We start from the raw sequence: 21,634 nt of genomic DNA, 5'->3' as shown, positions 1-21,634 counted from the left end.
TTCCCTAGACTGTCTGTCCGAGCAGTCCCGTCTCCCCAAGGAATGCCATAGCCGAAACTGGGTTTTCCCACAAATCCTTTATAGAGCGTATGTTGTGTTGTTTGCGTGCATGATTGTGTATAATACAGTCTTCCATTATGTGTTGTATGGTATGGGGTGAAGTGTTACATCCTGGGCAGCTGTTCACAACGCGGTCATCCAGCCTCTTCTGGTAGCTTAGAAGTGCTTAGAATACGATGTTGTCGTCCCTCTCAGCAGAAATCAGTTGCGCCTACGCACCAGGGCTCTTAATCAGGTACAACAGCTCCTTCAGCACAGACTGGAGGCAGAGGTGTCAGAGAGGGCGAGGTGGTACAGGACAGTCACAGACTACGAGCCCCTTGTACTTCCTCGCTCCACACCTAGAAAAGTGGAAACTCTGCTCTTCCGTCTGCGACTGGAGGACCGTTGTTTCTGGCAGGTCAAAAGTAACCCAACACCTGAAGAAAGAAGATGCTGCCACTGTAGCCACCCTCAAGCACTACCTCCAGCATTGCCCCGCAACTGCTTTTCTGAGGTGAGGGCCTCCGACAACATCTGAGGGTCTTGTGCGTCGCCTATGCCGCCACTTAAGCGCTTACGAACTGCATCGGCTGGTGGAGTGTCAGCCCCCCTTTTAATTATGTTATATTATTGCACTCGTATACTCTATCATGTCAGGAAGGGTGAATTCACCGAGATGTGCATACATATTTAACATAGGTATGCACATCCGGTAAATGTATGAGTGGGTGTGGCCAAGCCACACACACCCATATATTGAATCACCCCCCCTCTTCTCTAAATTTTATCACACCAATTGCTACACAAACCACTATGACTAAACACACAGTTAATGTTAGGAAGGGTGCATTCACCGAGATGTGCATACGTATTTCATATACGTATGCACATCTTGTGAATGTATGGGTGTGTGTGGTTGGGCCCACACACACTCATAAGTCAAATCACCCTCCAAACGGGCTCACACATAAAGCCCGTGGGAATACTTTTCCCAAAATAAACAGAACAGAATCATGACGCCTTCGCAGGTGTCATCGTATGGAAGGGTTTCGTGTATAGGAGAGTGCGTGACATCCAGATCTTCAGAATGTTTACAGGGATAGAAAATCACAAATTTGAAGATTTTTGTATTAGAAAATAATAGAACAAGGACAAGGGGCATGTTCAAGTCGTTTGGTCGGCTAGCCAGAATACACCGGGCAAACTAAAATGTCTATGTGTTTGCCAACAAAGTTAGGATGTTAGCTAGATTGGCGAGATTTACAGTTGAAAGCTTGGAGCAATTGATTAAAATGACGTTTGTGAATGTTTTCCCAGACCACATATCCGCGGGGCTACAACAAATACAAGATGTCGAGTCTGTGAGCGTAGACGTTTTGGTAGCCCGCGTGAGAATTCTCACGAAGACAAATAAGGTTTAGCATTCGGTAGCGATAACGGCCGAGCAACCAATAGGCGTTTCAGGAGACTGGGGTAGAGAAGGATAGTGTGCCACAGAGATGGAGTCCACCAGCTGAAAGAAAAGGAAAAGTGTGGGAGATCAGGAGAGACTGTTGTGGATGGAGGGGGCCACCAAGAATGATGGAATGTTATCAGTGCGGGAAGTTAGGACATACAGCGAGGGACTGTGGAGAGATACCGGAGTAAGTCATCTGTTATCAACGTGGGGAACCAGGGCACATTGCTCGACAATGTGACCAGGGAAACGGAAGAGGGATGGCTGCTGTGCAAGTTGCTGCCCAATGTAGACACCAACATAGAAATAGTGTTTCCTGGCATTAGGCCGATCGTGGATGTCTGGCTAGGAGGAAGACTGGCAATCATGCTAGTGGATTCCGATCGTTCAAAAACCGTTGTAACGGCCGACTTGGTTAAAGGATTCAGACGGGAAGAGATGACCCTGATGACGGTTGATGAAAGGGAGACAAATCAGGACAGACTCAGCCACAATGGAGGGATGGATCACCCCAATACTAGCTGCTGAGAAGAGAGTACACACAAAGGGGGCAGCAGAGGTCATTGTGAAACAGTGCCTTGGGATCTTGAAGGAATTTACAGGCAAATTGAGCATGAAGGTGAACGTAATCCAAGCGATGTCGGGAGAAGACAACAAAGCGGATGTGCTAACTAGAGTAAAGAAATGTTGGCTTAGACTGCCAGAAGAATGGAAAGAGGAAAAGTTTGAAGTGTGTGCAGCAAGATCCCTCGATGTGGAGTTACACGGGGCACATCACCTGGGCATTGATAGGTCATTGTTCCTGGCCAGGAAAGTTAACCCGAAACAAAGGAAGAAGCCCGGCGATCTGTGAGAGCATATATCCGATGTCAATCAATAGATCCTTCCCCAAGATTGCATGCAATGGGGGAAATCAGCTTAGAAAAGAACTGGGGGAGGTTAGCAGTTGACATAACTCACTTTCGACAGGGCATATACCTGTCAATGGTCAGTTGTGGCCCAAGAGGATTCGCCATCTGGCAGGAACTGAAGACAGAGACAGGAGAGAAAATTGCATGGGTGATGTATGAGATATTTCTAGAAAGGGGTCCAGTGGATGAAGACCTGATGGATAATGTCATTGCGTTTCGATCAAGAGCACTGAAAGAAATGTTGGACAAATGGCGCACAAGATGTTTCTTTAGGGCTGCTTACCGGCTGAGTGGAGATGGGATAGTAGAACACCACCATTGTACTGTCAACCCCATCACCCGAAAGGGCACTAATATTGCCCATGGAGGTAGTTTTCTGGTATGATATGTCCCCTAGGTCAGGCCAAGACGAAGACTCAATTCCTCAAAAGAGGGCCGTATTCAAATGTGAATGGTGACATCCCAGGGTAGTGCCAATGCTACTGGCCAATGTTGAAGAAGGAACTGCTTCAATACAGGTGGGGGAGGAGGTATGGGTGAAACCAAGGGATAGTAAGTGTACCTCACAATGGACGAGAGCTCTTGTAATGGAGGTAAATTCATGGAACAACTCTTCTGTCAAGGAAGTGCCACGACAAATCCTAGACCTTCATTGTGTAGTGGACAGTAGAGAAAATAACAAAGAGAGTTATGACACAGCAGTGGATGGGGAAGCAACGATTCAGTGTTCACAGGGTAACAGATGTCCCCCATGACGGTTGAGGGACTACAAATTAGGAGACAGGGAAGATGAAAAATAGATTAATTTCATGATCAAGGGTGTGTGTGTGCAGTGTGAACAGGTGTGAAAGTGGAGAATGGTGATTATGGGTGAGTAGTTGCTACCCCCCAACATGGGGGCAAAAGTCACCCCATAGAATACAAAGAAAGGCTGTCAGTTGAGGGGACAAGGCAGTATTGAGTGAATGAGGGGAGAGAAAAGGAGTGAGAAATGCAGTGGAAGAAATATAAATACCTGTAATAGTTAGGCCTAAGTGATACAATTAGACAGATATTATTCGTGAGTGAGAGAGTAATTAAAAGTGACATTGTCATTGTGTCCTGCGATGATAAAGGAAGAACAGCGTTAAGTGAATTGTGCACCTCATCCACAGTGGTCTCATAAAACACATTACAGTATATAGTTTCAAAAATAATTTAGACAAGCATGTGACAAATAATATAGGCATCTTTTTATATATTTTAATCTTCATTTTCACATTCTATGACTTGGCACAATGTGGTAAAGAATTATACTCTTTTGAGAACTAACCATAATTACCTGGTATTTTCATATTTACAAGTAACTTCTTATTTTTAGCTAGACATCTCAAAATAGCTCAGACCAAGCATATTGTTTGTTTGGTTCTATTTTATTTTGATCTGAAGTATGTTCTTATGTTCCTTCTGAATGTCCAAATCATCTAGGTGCTTTTTGATCTAACCTATCAGTTTTTCCATCCCCATTCTGTCTCATTCTATCCATCCTTGTATATTGGGTGTTGCCACAATACTTCTTAAATCTATCACACACATTTTGCTTTTTCCATTCTTCTTCCTTCAAATTCCAAGTATCTCCTCTCTACAGTGCCTTGGGTTTAATTGCTCCCTCATGCAACATTCCCTTTTGCAATCAACCCCAGATACTTATCAAAAAAGTTTTTAATTCCTCTTCGACATTTACTTGCCTCATAAGTAAGTTTCCATGGTAAATATTTATAAGTGAGATGGATGACAGAGAGAATTATTGCCCTATTGCTTGACTTCAGATCTCAGTAACATCCTCACCTCTGGAAGGAGGCGAGGATGGGCTGATAGTTTCTAGACTTAGCTTATCTCTATCATAACTGTATTTCCTTCATCTTTTTATTTGAGTTGAAACTCAAGGCAACATATATTAGTCACCTTAAATGGTTTAGTTCTTTTCTTCTTATGTTATTTTCTCAGTTTTTAATTGAAAACTCTCCAGGAAAACCCTTGCTTGTTGTTGTTGTTGTTGTTGTCGTTCCATAGACTGTCTGTCCGAGCAGTCCCGTCTCCCCAAGGAATGCCATAGCCGAAACTGGGTTTTCCCACAAATCCTTTATAGAGCGTATGTTGTGTTGTTTGCATGCATGATTGTGTATAATGCAGTCTTCCATTATGTGTTGTATGGTATGGGGTGAAGTGTTACATCCTGGGCAGCTGTTCACAACGCGGTCATCCAGCCTCTTCTGGTAGCTTAGAAGTGCTGGGTGGTGACCGCACCGCAGTCTGGCCAAGTGGACTCTGTCCTTTCGTGGGAGAGAGGAATCAGATGGGTGGATATCAGGGGGTCTGGCATGCAGCAGTGTGTTGTCTTTCAGTGTGTTAATGGAGCGGTGAGTGATATGATTACGACCTTGCTTCTTGTTCTTTTCTATGGTTATACTTGGATCTTTCCAGATCCAAATATTCTTGAACTTACCTTTGGCATTATCTTGTGACATGAACTTAATTTCTAGTGAATACATACCATCCTTTATTGTGATGACCTAACCTTAACACTTCAATCTTGTCATTTCCCATGATTGAGGATGTAATATTTCAACTTTCATACAGTTCATACTTCCTTCAATCCACTCATGAAATGATGCAATTTTCTTTCCACACTATGACATTTACTTTTGTCGACCTATCAGTCAGTCCATTGCCACAGGTCTTTTGCAGGAGACCCACAACTACAACTACAAGGACTGTCAAGATCTGTTCAAAGTTTGTTGTTTATCACATTCCTCACAAGTGATTACCTCTATTTTTTAGTATTTTTGCCACTCTTTCTTCCATTTGATCTTGTTAGTCCCTTTTTTATTGTTCCATTATCCTTTGTCAGTTCCACTTCACAAAGGAAAAGGGGACAAATGTGACTAGTAGTTTTAGAGGTATCAATTTGTTGAGTGTAGTTGAGAAGGCTTATGGGAGGGTTTTGATTGAGAGGATTAGGAGAGGAACAGAGGGAGTAATTGGTGAGGACCAGTGTAGGTTTAGGAAAGGTAGGGGTTACATGGATCAGATTTTTGTAGTAAGGCGGATTTGTGAGAAAGTTTTGGCAAAAGGTAAGTATATCATTTGGTCCTTTATAGATTTGGAGGTTTATGACAGGGTAAACAGGAAGGCTCTGTGGGAGGTATTGCAGATATATGAGATTGGAGGAAAGCTTTGAAGGGCAGTCAAGAGTTTTTATGAGAGTAGTAGTAGAACCTGTGTTAAAACTATAAATGGAGAGAGCAAATGGTTTAAAGTAAAGGTGGGGCTATGTCAGGGATGTACCATGTTATCATTGCTGTTCAATATGAACATGGATGGGGTGGTATGGGAGGTAAATGAGAAGGTAAAGGGCAGGGACTGGAGATGGTTAAAGATAATGGAGAGAAATGGGAGGTGAGCCAGTTGTTGTTTGCTGATGACACTGTGCTAGTGGCAGGGTCAGGGTGGGGATTGAGGCAGTTAATGAGAGAGTTTGGGAAGGTATGCAATAGGAGAAAGTTGAAGGTAAATGTGGGTAAAAGTAAGGTGATGAGATGTACAAGGGGAGAGAATGGTAGTGAGTTGGAAGTATGTCTTAAAGAGGTGGGAGGAAATGGATAGTTTTAAATATTTGGAGTTGCATGTGGTAGAATATGGAGGAGTGGGGGGTGGAGGTAAATTGTAGATTGAAAGAAGCAAATAAATGTCTTGGGGCATTAAAAAATGTCATGAGAAATATGCATCTGGGAATTGATGCAAAGAGAAGATTATATGAAGGGAAGATTGTGCTGATGGCACTGTATGAGGTAGAGACTTAGAGTTTGAGAGAGGCAGAGAGGAGACATTTAAATGTGTTTGAGATGGTGTCTGGAAAGTATGGTAGAGGGTACAGGGTTGGATAGAGCAAGAAATGAGGAGGTGAGGAAGAGAGTGGGGGTGGAAAAGGAGAGGGCAGATAGGACTACTGAAATAGTATTGGGATGGTTTGGACACATGAAAAAAAATGAGTAAAGAAAAATTAGCAAAAGAGGTATGGAAGATATTGAAGTGAACTTGAGGGGATGAACGAGGATGACAGATGTAGTGAGAGCAGCTTTGAGCATGATGATATCAATACAAGCTGTACAATGTATATTTAGGACCTGAATGTTAAAAGCAAAATCAAGAGCCTACTTTTTATTTTCCTTTATCTCATATCAATCATATTATACATACATTGATATCTTTATTACGCTAAGAATACCTACTGTTCAGAATGAGAGTTAAAATAATAAGAGGTAAGAATCATACTTAAATACTTTTACTTAAATATTTTCACAATGCATTTTAAGTTATTTTTACAAACTAAGCAACACTATTATTCTGAAATATTGTCCAATGCAGATTTAAGCTCTTTCAATTAGAATACCACACTCCTATTGCACAACTTAGTTTTCAAATATGCTTGTATTATGATAGTTTTCTTTTCTGTTGCCAACTGAAAACATCAACTTTCATTTAAAGAAGTTTCGTCTATAAAATAATATAAAGTAGGTTTATGCTAATATTATAAAAGAGAAGATCTTTTTTATCAAATGCTTGAATACCAAAGTTCAAATGTTTCAATATACAGATTCCAGTGAAAAAATTCATTTCATTTGTAGCCTACATATCCTTCACTGTATCTCAACACTTAACACTAATTAAAACTACACTGTACAGAGAATACTTGTTTTTCTTCCTCTATGACAGTCCAATTTAGAATGGTCTGCCAATTTATGTAACTTTGCCTTTGTAATAACACAAAGTAATATATCCTTGTGGTCACATATCACTTACGTACATGAAATAGCTAATGACGAGCAGCTAAAACATAAAATGTACTAATAATTATTAAAAAAAATACAATATAAATAAGATCAAGGAGAGTTCTCTATTCACATCTTTGTACTCGACTGACCTGAAAAGAGATAAATGTATTGTCAGTTACAGCACATCAACTTGTATTGCATATGTATCAGAAAAACTGTTAGTTACACATTAACTAGTACAGTGAGACCTCTCATTAATGGACATTAATTAGCTGTGTTTGCTGTGTTTTTGGTGTTTTGGGTGCTGTTGTTTAGTGCGTGCAATCACTGCCACCCAAAAACCACTCCAAAACACCGAAAACACAGCAAAAACACCGCAAACACAGCTAACTAGCGTCAGTTCATGAGAGGTCTCACTGTATCACCATCCCCATCCTCCATACCTACATGGGGGAAAGGGCCATTTGGCATATGCATTTGTATGTAACCACATTTTTCACATGCTGTGCAGTGATTTATATAATAAGACTGTTGCTCAAACCATGCAACACATACCCAACAACTTCCATATTTGAAAACTACCTACAAAATTTCTCAGGTCTACCGAGACCATCTGCAAGTGATGGTTCTGAACAGTAAACATCACACAAAGTCTCTTAACTGCTCATCAAAATCCTCACCTTCACCTGGCAGTCCCCAATAACCTGCTACTGAGACTCTAGACTGGTTCCAAAATTTCCCTCAATTAGACTGCACTATTTTTTCTTCAATATTTCTCACTAGGAAAGCTGACAACTAGCAACTGAACCCCTCCACCTTCTACTCGCTAAATTTGCAGAAGTAGATCCAAACTATACCTTTTCATCCTCAAATGAAAAAATCTGATGATCAGATTAAAACAACTGAACTACATTTTAGAATACGTAAATGTCAATTTAAAATAGTTCCATTTATCTATTTATATACACTGCCAGCCAAGGATTCACTCTGCCCATTCCACTCTCATCAACCACCCATGTTTCTCTTTCACCTTAGCTCCTTGTGGATGATGTCTCCTGCCAACTGCCTGGGTCAGAAGCAATGCAGCAAGATATAGAACATCCACAGCAAGGCCACTTCCTTTACATAGTGACCCTCTCTCCATGTCCCCTCGTTTGAAAAATGGAGAAGACAGGGAGAAATCCCTTTGGGTTGTGTCAAAATATCATCTATACACAAACATTCTCCACTCACATCTATTCTCGGTCTATTCCCTGTTCAACAGACATATAACAACTGAACTATAATCTGAACTGCAAATGTCCTTGTTTGACCATGGCTACTTCTTCAGCCTGTAAGTCACTCAAAAGGAGAGATTTTTTGTGTTGTAGCCTGGACAGGGTGTGATTAGGATGGTGTAGAATGAGGTACTCTGTGTTTTCTGTGTGATGGTTGCATCTGAGCCATGCCAACTTTATGCTAGGTTTCTTATTTGCCTTTAATGTGAGGTTGTTAACCACTTCTGTACTATGATGCCCACGTAGGTGTCATGAGGTATGAGAAGGTACACAAAGATGCCAGCATTGGCATCTTGATTACATATATTTTTTTGCAGTTGTACATGAGTTACCCTTGGATTCTGTGAACTGGTTTGATCATGTTTTCTGCATCTATTATTACTCAGAGTAAAAGACAAAGAGTAATACAGCTGTGACTTTATATCTTATAATGCGAAGTGTGATGAATCGTACGTTTGGCAGCCAATGCTGCGCGTGAGAATTTGAGTTGTACTGAAGTGGTTAATGTGCGGTGTAAAGGTCATGCATGTATCAAATGTGAGGCCTAGTTTTTCAGGGGTTTTGTCTATTAGGAGAAACTGACCATTTAATCTAATTCAGCTATATTTTCAGTTTATTCAGGTAAATTTGTTGTGTTCATATTCTTGGCCAATATTCTGTGGTTGTGGTACTTGGCTATTATTGGTTATGTTATCTATATTAGTGAGAGGTTTGATGTTGCACTTTAGGTTTTGGTGAGAGGAGATCTTGTGTGAATGGGGGTACACAAAGGACAAAAACGAAACTCGCCTTGCTGGGTAGCTGGGTCAGTTTTACTAGTCTCTTTCGGCTGTTCTTCACTTTCTGTATGAACCTCAGCCTGTGCTTGTACTTGTTGACTGGCACTGTCCTTTTCTTGAACCTTTGCCTCGTCCTCGGTGTTAGCATCATCTTCAACTTCAGCTTCAGCTTCAGCTTCGCCCTCAACCCCAGAGACTCCTTCATCTTCAATATCTACAGTTCCGTTTGTATTGTTGTTAGCTTCTAGCTGTTGCCTCCACATATTAGCATATATTCCACCTGATCCTAGAAGTTGATCATGTCTGAAAAGAAAAGTTTTGCATATTATGTGAGGAATTTTAGTGTTATGTAATGATGCATAAGTTAGAGAGAGAGAGAGAGAGAGAGAGAGAGAGAGAGAGAGAGAGAGAGAGAGAGAGAGAGAGAGAGAGAGAGAGAGAGAGAGAGAGAGAGAGAGAGAGAGAGAGAGAGAGAGAGAGAGAGAGAGAAAGAGAGAGGGAGAAAGAGAGAGAGTAAAGAGAGGGAGAGAGAGAGAGAAAGAGAGGGAGAAAGAGAGAGAAAGAGAGAGGGAGAAAGAGAGAGAGAGAGAGAGAGGGAGAAAGAGAGAGAGAGAGAGGGAGAAAGAGAGAGAGAGAGAGAGAGGGAGAAAGAGAGAGAGAGAGAGAGAGAGAGAGAGAGAGAGAGAGAGAGAGAGAAAGAGAGAGAGAGAGAGAGAGGGAGAGAGAAAGAGAGAGGGAGAGAGAAAGAGAGAGAGAGGGAGACAGAAAGAGAGAGAGAGGGAGACATAGAGAGAGAGAGAGGGAGACATAGAGAGAGAGAGAGGGAGACAGAGAGAGAGAGAGAGGGAGACATAGAGAGAGAGAGAGGGAGAGAGAAAGAGACAGGGAGAAAGAGAGAGTGAGGGAGTGAGAGAGAAGGAGAGAGAGGGAAAGAGGGAGGGAGAGAGAAGGAGAGAGAGTGATAGGGAGAGAGAGAGGGAGAGTGAGACAGGGGAGAGAGCGAGAGAGAGAGAGAGAATGGGGGGAGAGAAAAAGAATCTCTGCAGAGTGAAATTCATGACAGACGCAAGTTCTAAGCAAATAACTGCAGGCACTATTATGCAAAAACAAATATTAATGTTTTACTTTACCTTCCTCTCTCAACAATGCTTCCTTCCTGAAGAACCAAGATTGTATCTGCATGTATAATTGTAGACAGGCGGTGTGCAATTATCACAACTGTCCGATCAGCACTGACAGTATTCAGTGCCACCTTAAGAGTAAATAAATACTGATCAGCAAATCTATATACTGGACACCTCTTTTGTATATTAATTAAAGATGAAGTATGGTTTCAGTTTTGTCTGAGAATAACTGAACAAAATTCATGCATGACCGTTACTAATATCTTGAACACTAGCATAAAGTCTAACTGATAGTGTTCTCCTAAACATGTGTCATCAATATTAACATATAGAATACAGATACCTGAATATTTCTTTCAGTTTGTGTGTCTAGAGCACTTGTAGCCTCATCCAGTAATAAGAAGGAAGGAGATTTTAACAATGTCCTTGCAATCGCTACACGCTGTTTTTCTCCACCACTGAGTTTTAGGCCTCTTTCTCCGACCTTAAAGAGGCAGATGGAGTAAACTTAAAAGGAGGACAAAGAATGAGGTATATGGATGTGGTAAAAGGGGTCTTGCATACACAAGGAATGTCTGTTGAACAGGAGTATTCTTCTTCCCTTATCACAGGAATATCAGAAAAAGAAGGATAAAGCCATGAAAATAGTAATGAATAGTTTTAAGGGGGCAGCAGAAGGGCAAAACAGCAATACATACATACATACATATACTGAAGGCTTTTTTCCCCCTTACATAGGAGGTAGCCAAAAGACAAGGCATAGAATCCACTCCCATCCATTCCATCCCCTACATACTCCACTCCCCTCCCTCCTATCTTGGCACCTCCTGGATAACGGGTCAGCAATAGTATAAAAAAAAATATATATATATTATATATATATATAAATTGTCATCCTTTACAAGTAACACAGATAGATGATGCATGGCTCAAGTCTGTAAGGGTGCCCCAAAACAGCCCCAAAGGTGATTCGGTCAATAATATGGAAACTCAATGCTATCTATACACCAAGGGCTCTTTTCCCCTTTTAAGGGAGGTAGCCAAGTCAAAAGAATGGAGTACCACAAGGCTCAGTTCTATCCCCCACACTCTTGAAACTATACAAACACAATATACCAACACCTCATCTTAGAAATAAAAATCTCTTCTTATGCAGACATACATATACATACATATACCAAAAGCTTTTTCCCCCTTACCAAAAAGAAAAAGGCATAGAAATCACTCCCATCCATTTCATTTCCCATATATTCCACTCCCCTCCACCCTCCTCCCTTCCTCCTATCTTGGCACCTCCTGGATGACGGGTCATCCCTGCATCCTGTCCACTGCCCTGGGTCAGAAGCAGTGTCGCAAGACACAGCACATCCACAGCAAGGCCGCTTCATAAATTCGACGACCCCCCCTCTCCGTCCCCTCATGCAGAAAAGGAGACGGGGAGACATCCTTTCGGGCTGCGTCAATATAACAATTACATGCATACACTGTAATGCAGACAACATAACAATTACATGCACACACCATAATGCAGACAATGCTGCAGAAATCCTACAAACATACCTTGACACCAAATAATTCCGACAGTCGTCCCCAGACTCGAACCAAGGCTTGCGAGAAAGAGGACGACTGTCGGAATTATTTGATTGACACACTCAACACCTACAAATAGACTCAAAATTGCCCCAACCAAATCTACTGCTACATTTCTCACCAATTGGACAGTGGAACACAAATACATACCATGCATCTATATCAACAACACTCTCATACCACACACACATATACCCATGATTCTTGGCATGACATACGATACGTCCATGTCATTCAAACAACATATCACAAACATAAGGACTAAATGCACACCTAGACTTATATACATACATATACCAAGGTGTTTTTTTCCCCTTACAAAGGAGGTAGCCAAAGTCAAAAGTCATAACTCCACCCCCACCTATTTCATACCCACCTACTCCACTCCCATTCACCACCCCTCTCTCCCTCTTTTCTTGGCTTCTCCTGGATGACAAGTCATCCCTGCATTTCACGTTACCCTGGGTCAGAGGCAATGCAACAAGACATAGTACATCCACAGCAAGGCTGCTTCATTTAATCAATGACCCCCTCTCTGTCCCCTTATGCAGAAAAAGAGAAGACAGGGAGAGATCCCTTTGGGCTGCGTCAATACCAAAAAATGCAAAGTACTGGAATTGGGTGAGGAGAAAGACTTGGGAGTCTTGATAAAATACAATCTGTCACCTGTCAGACATATCAGCAGGATTGTGGGAGAGACATACAAACTAACGCAGAAGATTAAATTGTTGTTCCACCATATGGATAAAGAGATGATGAAAAAAACTCATCAAAACCCTGATACGTCCAAGACTGGAATATGCGTCAGTGGTATGGTCCCCACACAGATTCTTTGTAAGAGAAAAATATAGAAAGAAAAGAGAGTACACATATCATGCTATGTAATGAAAAGAATACATCCATGACAAACCTCAATGAAAATTCATATTACCTTTGTCTCATACTTATCAGGAAAAGCAAGGATCTTTTCATGAATATCTGCTCTTCTGGCAGCATCAATCACATCACTGTCTAGTGCAGTGACTCTTCCATACCTGATGTTGTACCTGGGAAATAAAATAAAAAGAACATAAAATAAGATAAAAATATAGAATAAATAAATGAATAAAATAAAATAAACATATTGTGCCTCTGCCATTTTCCTAACCCAAGTAGTATATAAATACCAAAGAAATCCTATAAAAAAAACTTACATAATTGTCTCATTAAAGAGAACTGTATCCTGAGGTACAACACCAATACTTCGACGCATTGACTTCTGAGAAAAATTCTTTATGTCTTCATCATCAAGCAGAATGTTTCCGCTGCAGGTATCATAAAATCGGAAAAGAAGCCGTACAATGGTACTTTTGCCACTTCCAGATGGGCCAACCTGTTAAATATAATGATTACAGAACACTTACATGAGTTGTAGCATACTTGTGAGGATCAGAAATGAAGAAGTCAAGCTACACCTGGGTTGTGTGTTGTTGTTTCATTACATGGTAAACTCACCCTCCCCACTTATCTACATACATACATATACCAAGGCTTTTTCCCCCTTACAAGGGAGGTAGCCAAAAAGGAAAAGGCATAAAATCATTCCCACCCATTCCATCCCTGAATACACTCTACACCCTCCCTCTTATCTTAGCACCTCCTGGATGACGGGTCATCCCTGCACCTTGTCCACTGCCTTGAAATAATACAGAGGAGACAAGAAGAATTCCCTTTGGGCTGCATTTCCTCCACCTTTAAACACATGGAGAGCTGACAGCCAGTGAGAATTCCTCTTCTACTACTTTCATGTGGTGACACAGAAACAGTTCCATACTGATACAATGTAGACATCAATCCAAGGCTCCTTCAGAGATCTACAAGTGCTGAGATCCAATGCAAGAAGCTGTGGTGCTCCAAATTTCAAGATGCAAAACTTTTAAAGAGGAAGGGTTTTTCTTCCCTCATCACTTAAACCACCTCTTCAATCTTTGGTCAACCCTACATTACAGTTCTCCCGCCTCCTCTACTCTCTCCCCCACCTCAACATCTCTCACTTTATCCATTCTTGCAACATCTACTATGTCTTAATACTTCATCTTAAATACATTCAGAACTCCAAATACCTATTTCTAAGAAAAAAAAAAAAAAAAAAAAAAAAAAAAAAATCATTCAACCCAGACATCTCCCTGCCTCCTCTACTCTAAGTTTCAACTTCACCTCCACTCTTCTATTCATTGCCACATGCAATCCCAAATATTTACAATTCTGTCTTCTCAAGTCCTACCCCTTTATGCTCACACCCAACTTACCACCATCATCACTCCTTGTACATATCACTTTACTTTTGCCTACATTCGTTTTTAACCTTTTCCCCTCACACATCTCTCCAAACTCAGTCACCAAGTGCTTTAATCTCTCCTAAGAATTATCCAGAAGTACAGTGTCATCTATAGATGGGAAATTCATGAAATATTACAAGGTCCTCTCAAGAATTGTCACTTACAATAGCAATAGTTTTTCCAGGTTCAACAACAAAGGAAACATTCTTCAACACAGGTTTTTCTGGAACATAATGGAAGGAGACTTCTCTGAACTCGATCTTTCCTTGTGGTAAGGCTAGCTCCTGGGCATCAGGCTGTGAATACAAAAATATAAACATAACATGTAGTACAGATAACTAATAACTGTACAAAACTAGAATGCCAATTGAAAAATAGTAAACACTATTTACAAACATCCTAATAAGTCTATTTTCTCACCGAATCTCTGACTTCCTGAGTTTCTTCCAAGAGATCAAACATATTTTCCATGTCAATGAAGTTTTGCTGAATCATGCGATAGTAGGTCCCAAACCAGTTGAGAGGTGTATACAGTTGCATGATGTATGTTGCAAACAACACATAATCTCCAACAGTGAAAGTATGTTCCTTTCTTGCTACCATCCATGCAGCCAGCATAGATCCAGTCAACAAACCTCCATTGATAACAATGTTTTGCAGTGTGTTCAGGAAGCAGAGTGAGGCATTAGACTTCCACTCCTCAACCTAAAAATTAACATATAAATTCAGTCACTGTGCACAAGCTTTTATACAAGAAAAGTATGAATATTACACTTTTTCATTCACAATACAGTACTACCTCTCATTAACGGACTAAAAGGGGGGTAACAGTGTCCATTGATGTGAATAATCCATTGATTTGGAGTGGTTTTTGGGTGGCATAGTGATTGCACGCACTAAACAACAGCACCGCAAACACAGTGAAAACACCGCAAATGCAGCTAATTAACGTCCGTTAAGGAGAGGCCCCACTGAAATTATTTCCAAGTGAATAACCAGTACCGCAGTCCATATCCACCATGCATTGTCTTTGATATCACTGCACTGGTCTGGTTTCCTATACAGATAATTCAAATGTATTAACTACAACTAGATAGTTAAACACTTGCCTGATACAGTAAAACGGCATCTCTATATCTTGAGACTTCATATTCTTCAGCCCCGTAATACTTTACAGTTTCAAAATTAAGAAGTGAATCGACTCCTTTAGCCCTCTGTTCGTTATCTGCTAAATTCATACTCCGGCGATACTTTGTCCTCCATTCAGTTACACCAATAGTGATGGCTATAATAGAATTTTTGTTTGTTGAAACATGTTTCACACTGGTATGATATTCATTCCGACATATTTCCATTAATGTTTCACCTTTTATTTAGGTAATCCATTATACCACAATGAAGAAAAAGAGACTAAATAATGGTGAACCAGTGTTGAAACTAAAAACTTATTCAAAATATAGGTCTCCTGATTGAAAGACCTATGGCAAAAATTGAATAAGTAATGTACACTGTCCCCTACATTTACTATTCTAATGGCGAGGAAGGGGGGGGGGGCTTTGTCTATCTGAATTATCTATAATTCTAAGTGGGTGACGGCATAGGTCATTTTAGGAGGAAGGGAAGGAGAGATGAAAAAGAGAAACATACAAACAGAAGCTGAGAGTGAGAATATACGTAACACCCACACATGCACAAATAAATCACCACAATTAACTTTTACCAGTTCTCTTCATAGTTTTTCCCATGGATTGGTACATCCCATAGAATCTATCTATATATCAAGGGCTTTTTCCCCCTTACCAGGGAGGTAGCCAAGTCAAAAGCCATATACTGTACCCATTTCCACCCATTCCACTTCTATCCACTACCTTTTCCTCCCTCTCATCTTAGCTCCTCATGGATGACAGGTTATCCCTGTATCCTGCCCACTGCCTTGAGTCAGAAGCAATGCAGCAAGACACAGCACATCCACAACAAGTCCACTTCACTTAACTGACACCCCCCCCCCACCCTTTTCTCCCCTCAAGAAGAAAAAGAGAGGTCAGTGAGAAATCCTTTCTGGCTGCATCAAAATATCATTCATACATAACCACTACCTAGCCCCTATTCCCCACCCACACCCTTCCTTGCATCACAGTATCATCTATACACAGCCATTCCCCACTCACCCGTCTCCTACCTCCTCCCTTCCTTGCTCAACAGACATTCCCCTACTGCTTAATGCCCTTTCACCCCATCCATCCATCTCATCCTCAATCATTCCCTCAAGTTCACTCCCTCCAACTCTGCCTTCTACACCTTTTTTACTATTCTTTCTTCACTCATTCTTTCCATGTGTCCAAACCATCCCAGTACTCTTTCATCACCCCTATCTGTCATCTCTCCCCCTCGCCTTGATTCTCACTCTATCCAACCTTGTAACCCCTACCATACTTCTCAAACATTTCATCTCAAACAAATTCAAAATTTTCCTCTCTGCTTCTCTTAAATTCCAAGTCTCTGCCCCATACAGTGCTGTCAGCACAATCAATCCTTCATACAAAATAGTCGGTGAAACCTACAACCTATTAAGGTCAATGAAAGTGGCATTTGACTACTTGGATGAAGAAATTATTAAAATAATATTAGTTACATTGATTCGACCAAAGCTGGAATATGCAGCGACACTATGGACACCGAGTGCTAAAAAGAATATAAGGAAACTAGAAAGAATACAAAGAGCAATAACCAAGTTGTTGTTGTTGTTGTCGTTCCCTAGACTGTCTGTCCGAGCAGTCCCGTCTCCCCAAGGAAGGCCACAGCCGAAACTGGGTTTTCCCACAAATCCTTTATAGAGTGTATGTTGTGTTGTTTGCGTGCATGATTGTGTATAATGCAGTCTTCCATTATGTGTTGTATGGTATGGGGTGAAGTGTTACATCCTGGGCAGCTGTTCACAACACGGTCGTCCAGCCTCTTCTGGTAGCTTAGAAGTGCTGGGTGGTGACCGCATCGCAGTCTGGCCAAGTGGACTCTGTCCTTACGTGGGAGAGAGGATTCAGAAGGGTGGATATCAGGGGGTCTGGCATGCAGCAGTGTGTTGTCTTTCAGTGTGTTAATGGAGCGGTGAGTGATATGATTATGAATATGTTTCCGGAGGCTGGTATTTGGTGGTTGTGGAGGAAGAGAAGAGAGTATCTGTGTGTAATAAAGGTCTTTGGGTGTAGTTTTAATGTTTCTTGGTGTGTGTGGGTGTTCTGCTATGTAGTGTAGCGGGTGTGATGTGTTTGTGGTGGCTGCAGCAAGTGTTTGTGTGCCTCTCATGTCGAGGTGGTCCTTGACTTTGAGGACTTTTGTTTCATGGTGTAAATGGTCTGTAGGTGATGTATTTGTGCAGCCTGTAATTGTTTTTAGGGCTTTGTTTTGTATGATTTGAAGGGTGTTGTGGTGTGTCTCACTGAGATTAGGAGCCCATGCAGGACTCGCATAATTCATCACTGAGCGTATGCATTGTTTGTATATTGTTATATTAGTTTCTTTGTTTTGTCCAAATGTTGTTCCAGTGATTGACTTAAGTGCGTTACGTCTAGGTGTGCATTTGTTTTTTATGTTTGTGAGGTGTTGTTTGAAAGACATGGATGTATCGTATGTTACACCAAGAATTTTCGGTGTGTTTGTGTGTGGTATTAGAGTGTTGTTGATGTAGAGATGAGGTATGTATTTGTGTTCTTTTGTCCAGTTGGTGAGAAGTGTTGCTGTAGATTTGGTTGGAGCTATTTTGAGTCTGTTTGTGATGAACCATGTGTTGAGTGTGTCAAGGTAAGGCTGGATTATTTCTGCAGCTTTGTCTGTGTTACGATGTGTGCATGTGATTGTTATGTCGTCTGCGTAGGAAGAGATTTGTATTTCTGAGGTGTCTGGCGTGGGTAAGTCATGCATGTATAGATTAAATAATGTGGGGGATAGAACCGAGCCCTGTGGTACTCCGTTCTTAATGTTTCTGATGTGCGATGATTGGCCATTATATGACACATGAGCATTCCTGCCTGCCAGATAATTGGCCAGCCATCTTTTGGTGTTATTGTGCATGTCTGTGTTATATATTTTATTTGTTAGGTTGTGGCGGGGGATAGCATCAAAAGCTTTACTAATGTCCAATGTTATAAGAAGTGTTCTGTGGTGGGGCCTATCTGAATTGATGCCATCTAAAATTCTTTGTGTGAGGTTTGTCAGAAGAGTGTTTGTGGAGTGTAGTGGCCTAAAACCGTGTTGTGAGTCAGCAAGGGGAATATATGGTGTGACAAGTTTAAGTATTAGGCGTTCAATGACTTTAGAGGGGGTGCAGAGAAGTGTGATTGGGCGGTGCGATGTTGGGATTGTTGGGTCTTTGTTCGGTTTTGGAATGGTGATTATTTTACCATGCTTCCAGATGTCGGGTATTGTGTTGTGTGAATAGCTGTAGTTTGCAATGTTTGTGAGTGTGTGTATACCTTGTGGTCCAATGTGTTTTAGGTGTATGTTGCTTATGTTATCAGGGCCACAGGCAGATGAGTGCTTGAGACTATGCAATATGAGTTTTGTCTGACTGTCTATGAAGGGTGTATAGTCTGAGTCTGTGGGAAAGTCTTTCTTACGTCGAATGGTGCGTCGGTCGTCAGGGTGAGATGTAAGATGGCTCGTCTGTGCAAAATGACGTATGAGTGCGTTTGCTTGTTGTCTGTTTGAGGGTAGATTATCTGTTGTTGTGATTATTGCTGCGTGAGAGCGTGTAGTGTTAGTGTTGGATAGTGTGATGCTGTTGAGTGTTTTGTACAATTTGCTGGTGTTTGTTTTGTGATCAAGTGTATTGATAAAGTTTTGCCAATTTTGTGTTTTTTGTTCATGTATTTTATTGGCAATCACAGTGTTTAGTGTTTGTATTTGGTCTGCTATGTTTTGAGGGATAGGTGTGGGGGTATCGTGTTTAAGTGTGTCACGTTGTCTGATGAGGCCTTGGATTTCTGGTGTGAAGTTGGGGTTGTGTGATTTTCTGTTGCCTCTAGGGATGTATCTCTTGTCTGCGTTTTGTATGATTGTATTAAAAGCGTGCACAGCATTGTTTATGTTTGTGGTTGGTGTACTGTTAAGTTGGCACCAGCTCTTTCCAAATTAACATACAAAGATTATCGAAATTGGAACTACCAACACTAGAGCAGAGAACAGAAAGAGGTGATCTACTGACTATATTTAGAATCATGAAAGGAATGGAAATCCTTGACAGGAATGATTTACTAAAAAATGACAATGGAAAAACAAGAGGTCATGAAAAGAAATTCAAAAAGGATAACTATAGAAGAGATCAGAAAAAAAATAGCTTCCCACACAGAGTGCTGGATATATGGAATAACTTAGATAAAGAAACAGTGTGTGCAAATATTATTCAAGATTTTAAGAAAAAACTTGATGCTGAAAGATACAAAGACGGGTCACCACCAGCATAGCTCCCTTCTTGTATAATACAACTAGGTAGGTAAATATAAACTCCTCTTTGCATTCATTCTCAAATGCCTGTTTCTCATTATACTTTTTAGTCCCACAAGACATTTACTTGCTTCTCTCAATCTACTTGTGCCATAAAATGGTACATGAAAATGATAGACACACAGTTCTACACAAGAGCTTTTAATCCCACTCAACCCTTCCATCACATCACACATGCATGTTCCTCACCTCCCAAAGGAAGATGAAGAAGAAAAAAAAGAAAAAAAGAAAAAAGAAAAATCATATTCTTACCAAGATAAGTTCCCATGGTGATAAAGACAATGACACCAAACCAGTAATTAAAAGCAGCAGTGAAGTATACAATTGCCACTACAATGTCAATAATGGTGGGAAGAATACTGCAAGAGAAATTTTAGACAGCTAATACTCAACATTTTTAAAGTGCAAAATACAAAATTTCACAACCTAATAAAGAGTACACAACAGAATGAAAATCAGAAAAAAAAAAAAAAAATACTATACATGCACTATCTTACCTGAAGATTATGTACTGGAGAAGACTATTTATAGAACTTGTTCCTCTGTCCATAACACGAAGTACTTCCCCAGTTTTGCGTCCCAAGTGCCAGCGCAAAGATAAACTGTGTAAGTGTGAGAACAGCTGGACCTAAGGATTATAACAAAACAGAATTAAAGAGCATTCAGTTATATTAAAATATAAAGCTTGTTTATAGCCTCCTTGTTAAAAAAAAAAAAAAAAAAAAAAAAAAAAAAAAAAAAAAAAAAAAAAAAAAAAAAAAAAAAAAAAAAAAAAAAAAAAAAAAAAAAATCAGAGAGAATTCATAAAATACACACACACACATATATATATAAATGTAGTGCTTACCTGTATCTCTCTGCTTGTAAACTGCTGTACTGATATCCACAATAAAGACCTCATGTTGTTCAGAAAACCCATTCCTCCTGTTCCTCCACCTTGGAGGAACTTTAGAGCAACATATACCAAGACATACTGCCAACAAAATTCTGGAGTTCTCCCATCCCCTCCAAGACTGTCAACTGTGGAAAAAGGAAAGTATTAAATGGTGAAGAAATAGTCCCTGGATACATTTGGCAACAGAATTTCAAAGACTTTCTTTGGATAAGGAGAGAAAGAGAGAAAAAAAAATTACTAACTCACCAATAAGCTTATAGTAGATGGGAACATAAAGGTTAGCCACACGAGCTATGAGGAGGAGGACAAAACACAGGACCACACATAGCTGTAGAAGGCAATTCTTTCTGGGCCACAGGAAAGGAAGCAGTGTTCTTAATTTTTTCCAAACATTCTTCCATGTTGATGATTGACGAGTGGTCTGATTCCCTGCTATACCTTGCTGCAAAAAATTCCAATGAAAACACTTTACTTTCTATACATCATTATTTTACACGAGTCACAAGGCATGTGTCAGGATTGGGAATAGAAAGAGTGACTGGTTTGATGTAAAGGTGAGGTTATGTTTGAGTTAAATGATGTTACATGGTTGTTCAACACCTGTATGAATTTGAAGAAGGTTAATACTAAAGTGCTAAGCAGAAGTTTGGAGCTGACGAGGGACTAAAGCAGTTGGTGACTGAGTCTGGAAAGGTGTGTGAGAGATGAAAGATACAAATGATGAGGGTGGCAGGATGTATGTGAATGAGAAATATTTGAGGCTTGAGGAAATGGAGAGTTTTAAATATTTGAGGTTGTATATAGTAAGAATTGGATGTAGAAGTGAATTATACATACACACACCTAAATAAAGTTGAGTTGCCCAATGCTTTGTTAATTGGTTCTTATAGGATATGTTGGGTAGTCAGGCAGACAGCATGCCTGGCCAG

General features: G+C 40.5%; 1 protein-coding gene across 5 annotated transcripts in view; it reads right to left on the bottom strand.

The window, feature by feature from the left end:
• Positions 1-6,594: 6,594 nt before the first annotated feature.
• Positions 6,595-21,634, bottom strand: part of LOC143019680 (ATP-binding cassette sub-family B member 6-like) — a 38,567-nt gene continuing 23,527 nt past the window's right edge. For all 5 annotated transcript variants that reach the window (XM_076175618.1, XM_076175617.1, XM_076175619.1 and 2 more), the window contains 13 exons: positions 20,952-21,147; positions 20,658-20,830; positions 20,308-20,438; positions 20,063-20,169; positions 15,421-15,596; positions 14,732-15,016; positions 14,476-14,607; positions 13,187-13,365; positions 12,925-13,039; positions 10,747-10,887; positions 10,410-10,531; positions 9,290-9,582; positions 6,595-7,372 (listed from right to left, as the gene is read on the bottom strand). In XM_076175618.1, coding sequence (XP_076031733.1) covers positions 7,350-7,372; positions 9,290-9,582; positions 10,410-10,531; positions 10,747-10,887; positions 12,925-13,039; positions 13,187-13,365; positions 14,476-14,607; positions 14,732-15,016; positions 15,421-15,596; positions 20,063-20,169; positions 20,308-20,438; positions 20,658-20,830; positions 20,952-21,147 — 2,073 coding nt within the window. In that variant the 3' untranslated portion in view covers positions 6,595-7,349. The remainder of the gene's footprint in view (positions 7,373-9,289; positions 9,583-10,409; positions 10,532-10,746; positions 10,888-12,924; positions 13,040-13,186; positions 13,366-14,475; positions 14,608-14,731; positions 15,017-15,420; positions 15,597-20,062; positions 20,170-20,307; positions 20,439-20,657; positions 20,831-20,951; positions 21,148-21,634) is intronic.

This window comes from Oratosquilla oratoria, chromosome 37 (genome assembly GCF_046742065.1).
Source record: "Oratosquilla oratoria isolate Oo_2021 chromosome 37, ASM4674206v1, whole genome shotgun sequence".
NCBI classification, from domain to species: domain Eukaryota; kingdom Metazoa; phylum Arthropoda; class Malacostraca; order Stomatopoda; family Squillidae; genus Oratosquilla; species Oratosquilla oratoria.
The sequence above is the reverse complement of the archived record's forward strand: the minus strand, read 5'-3'. Positions and strand labels throughout refer to the sequence as shown.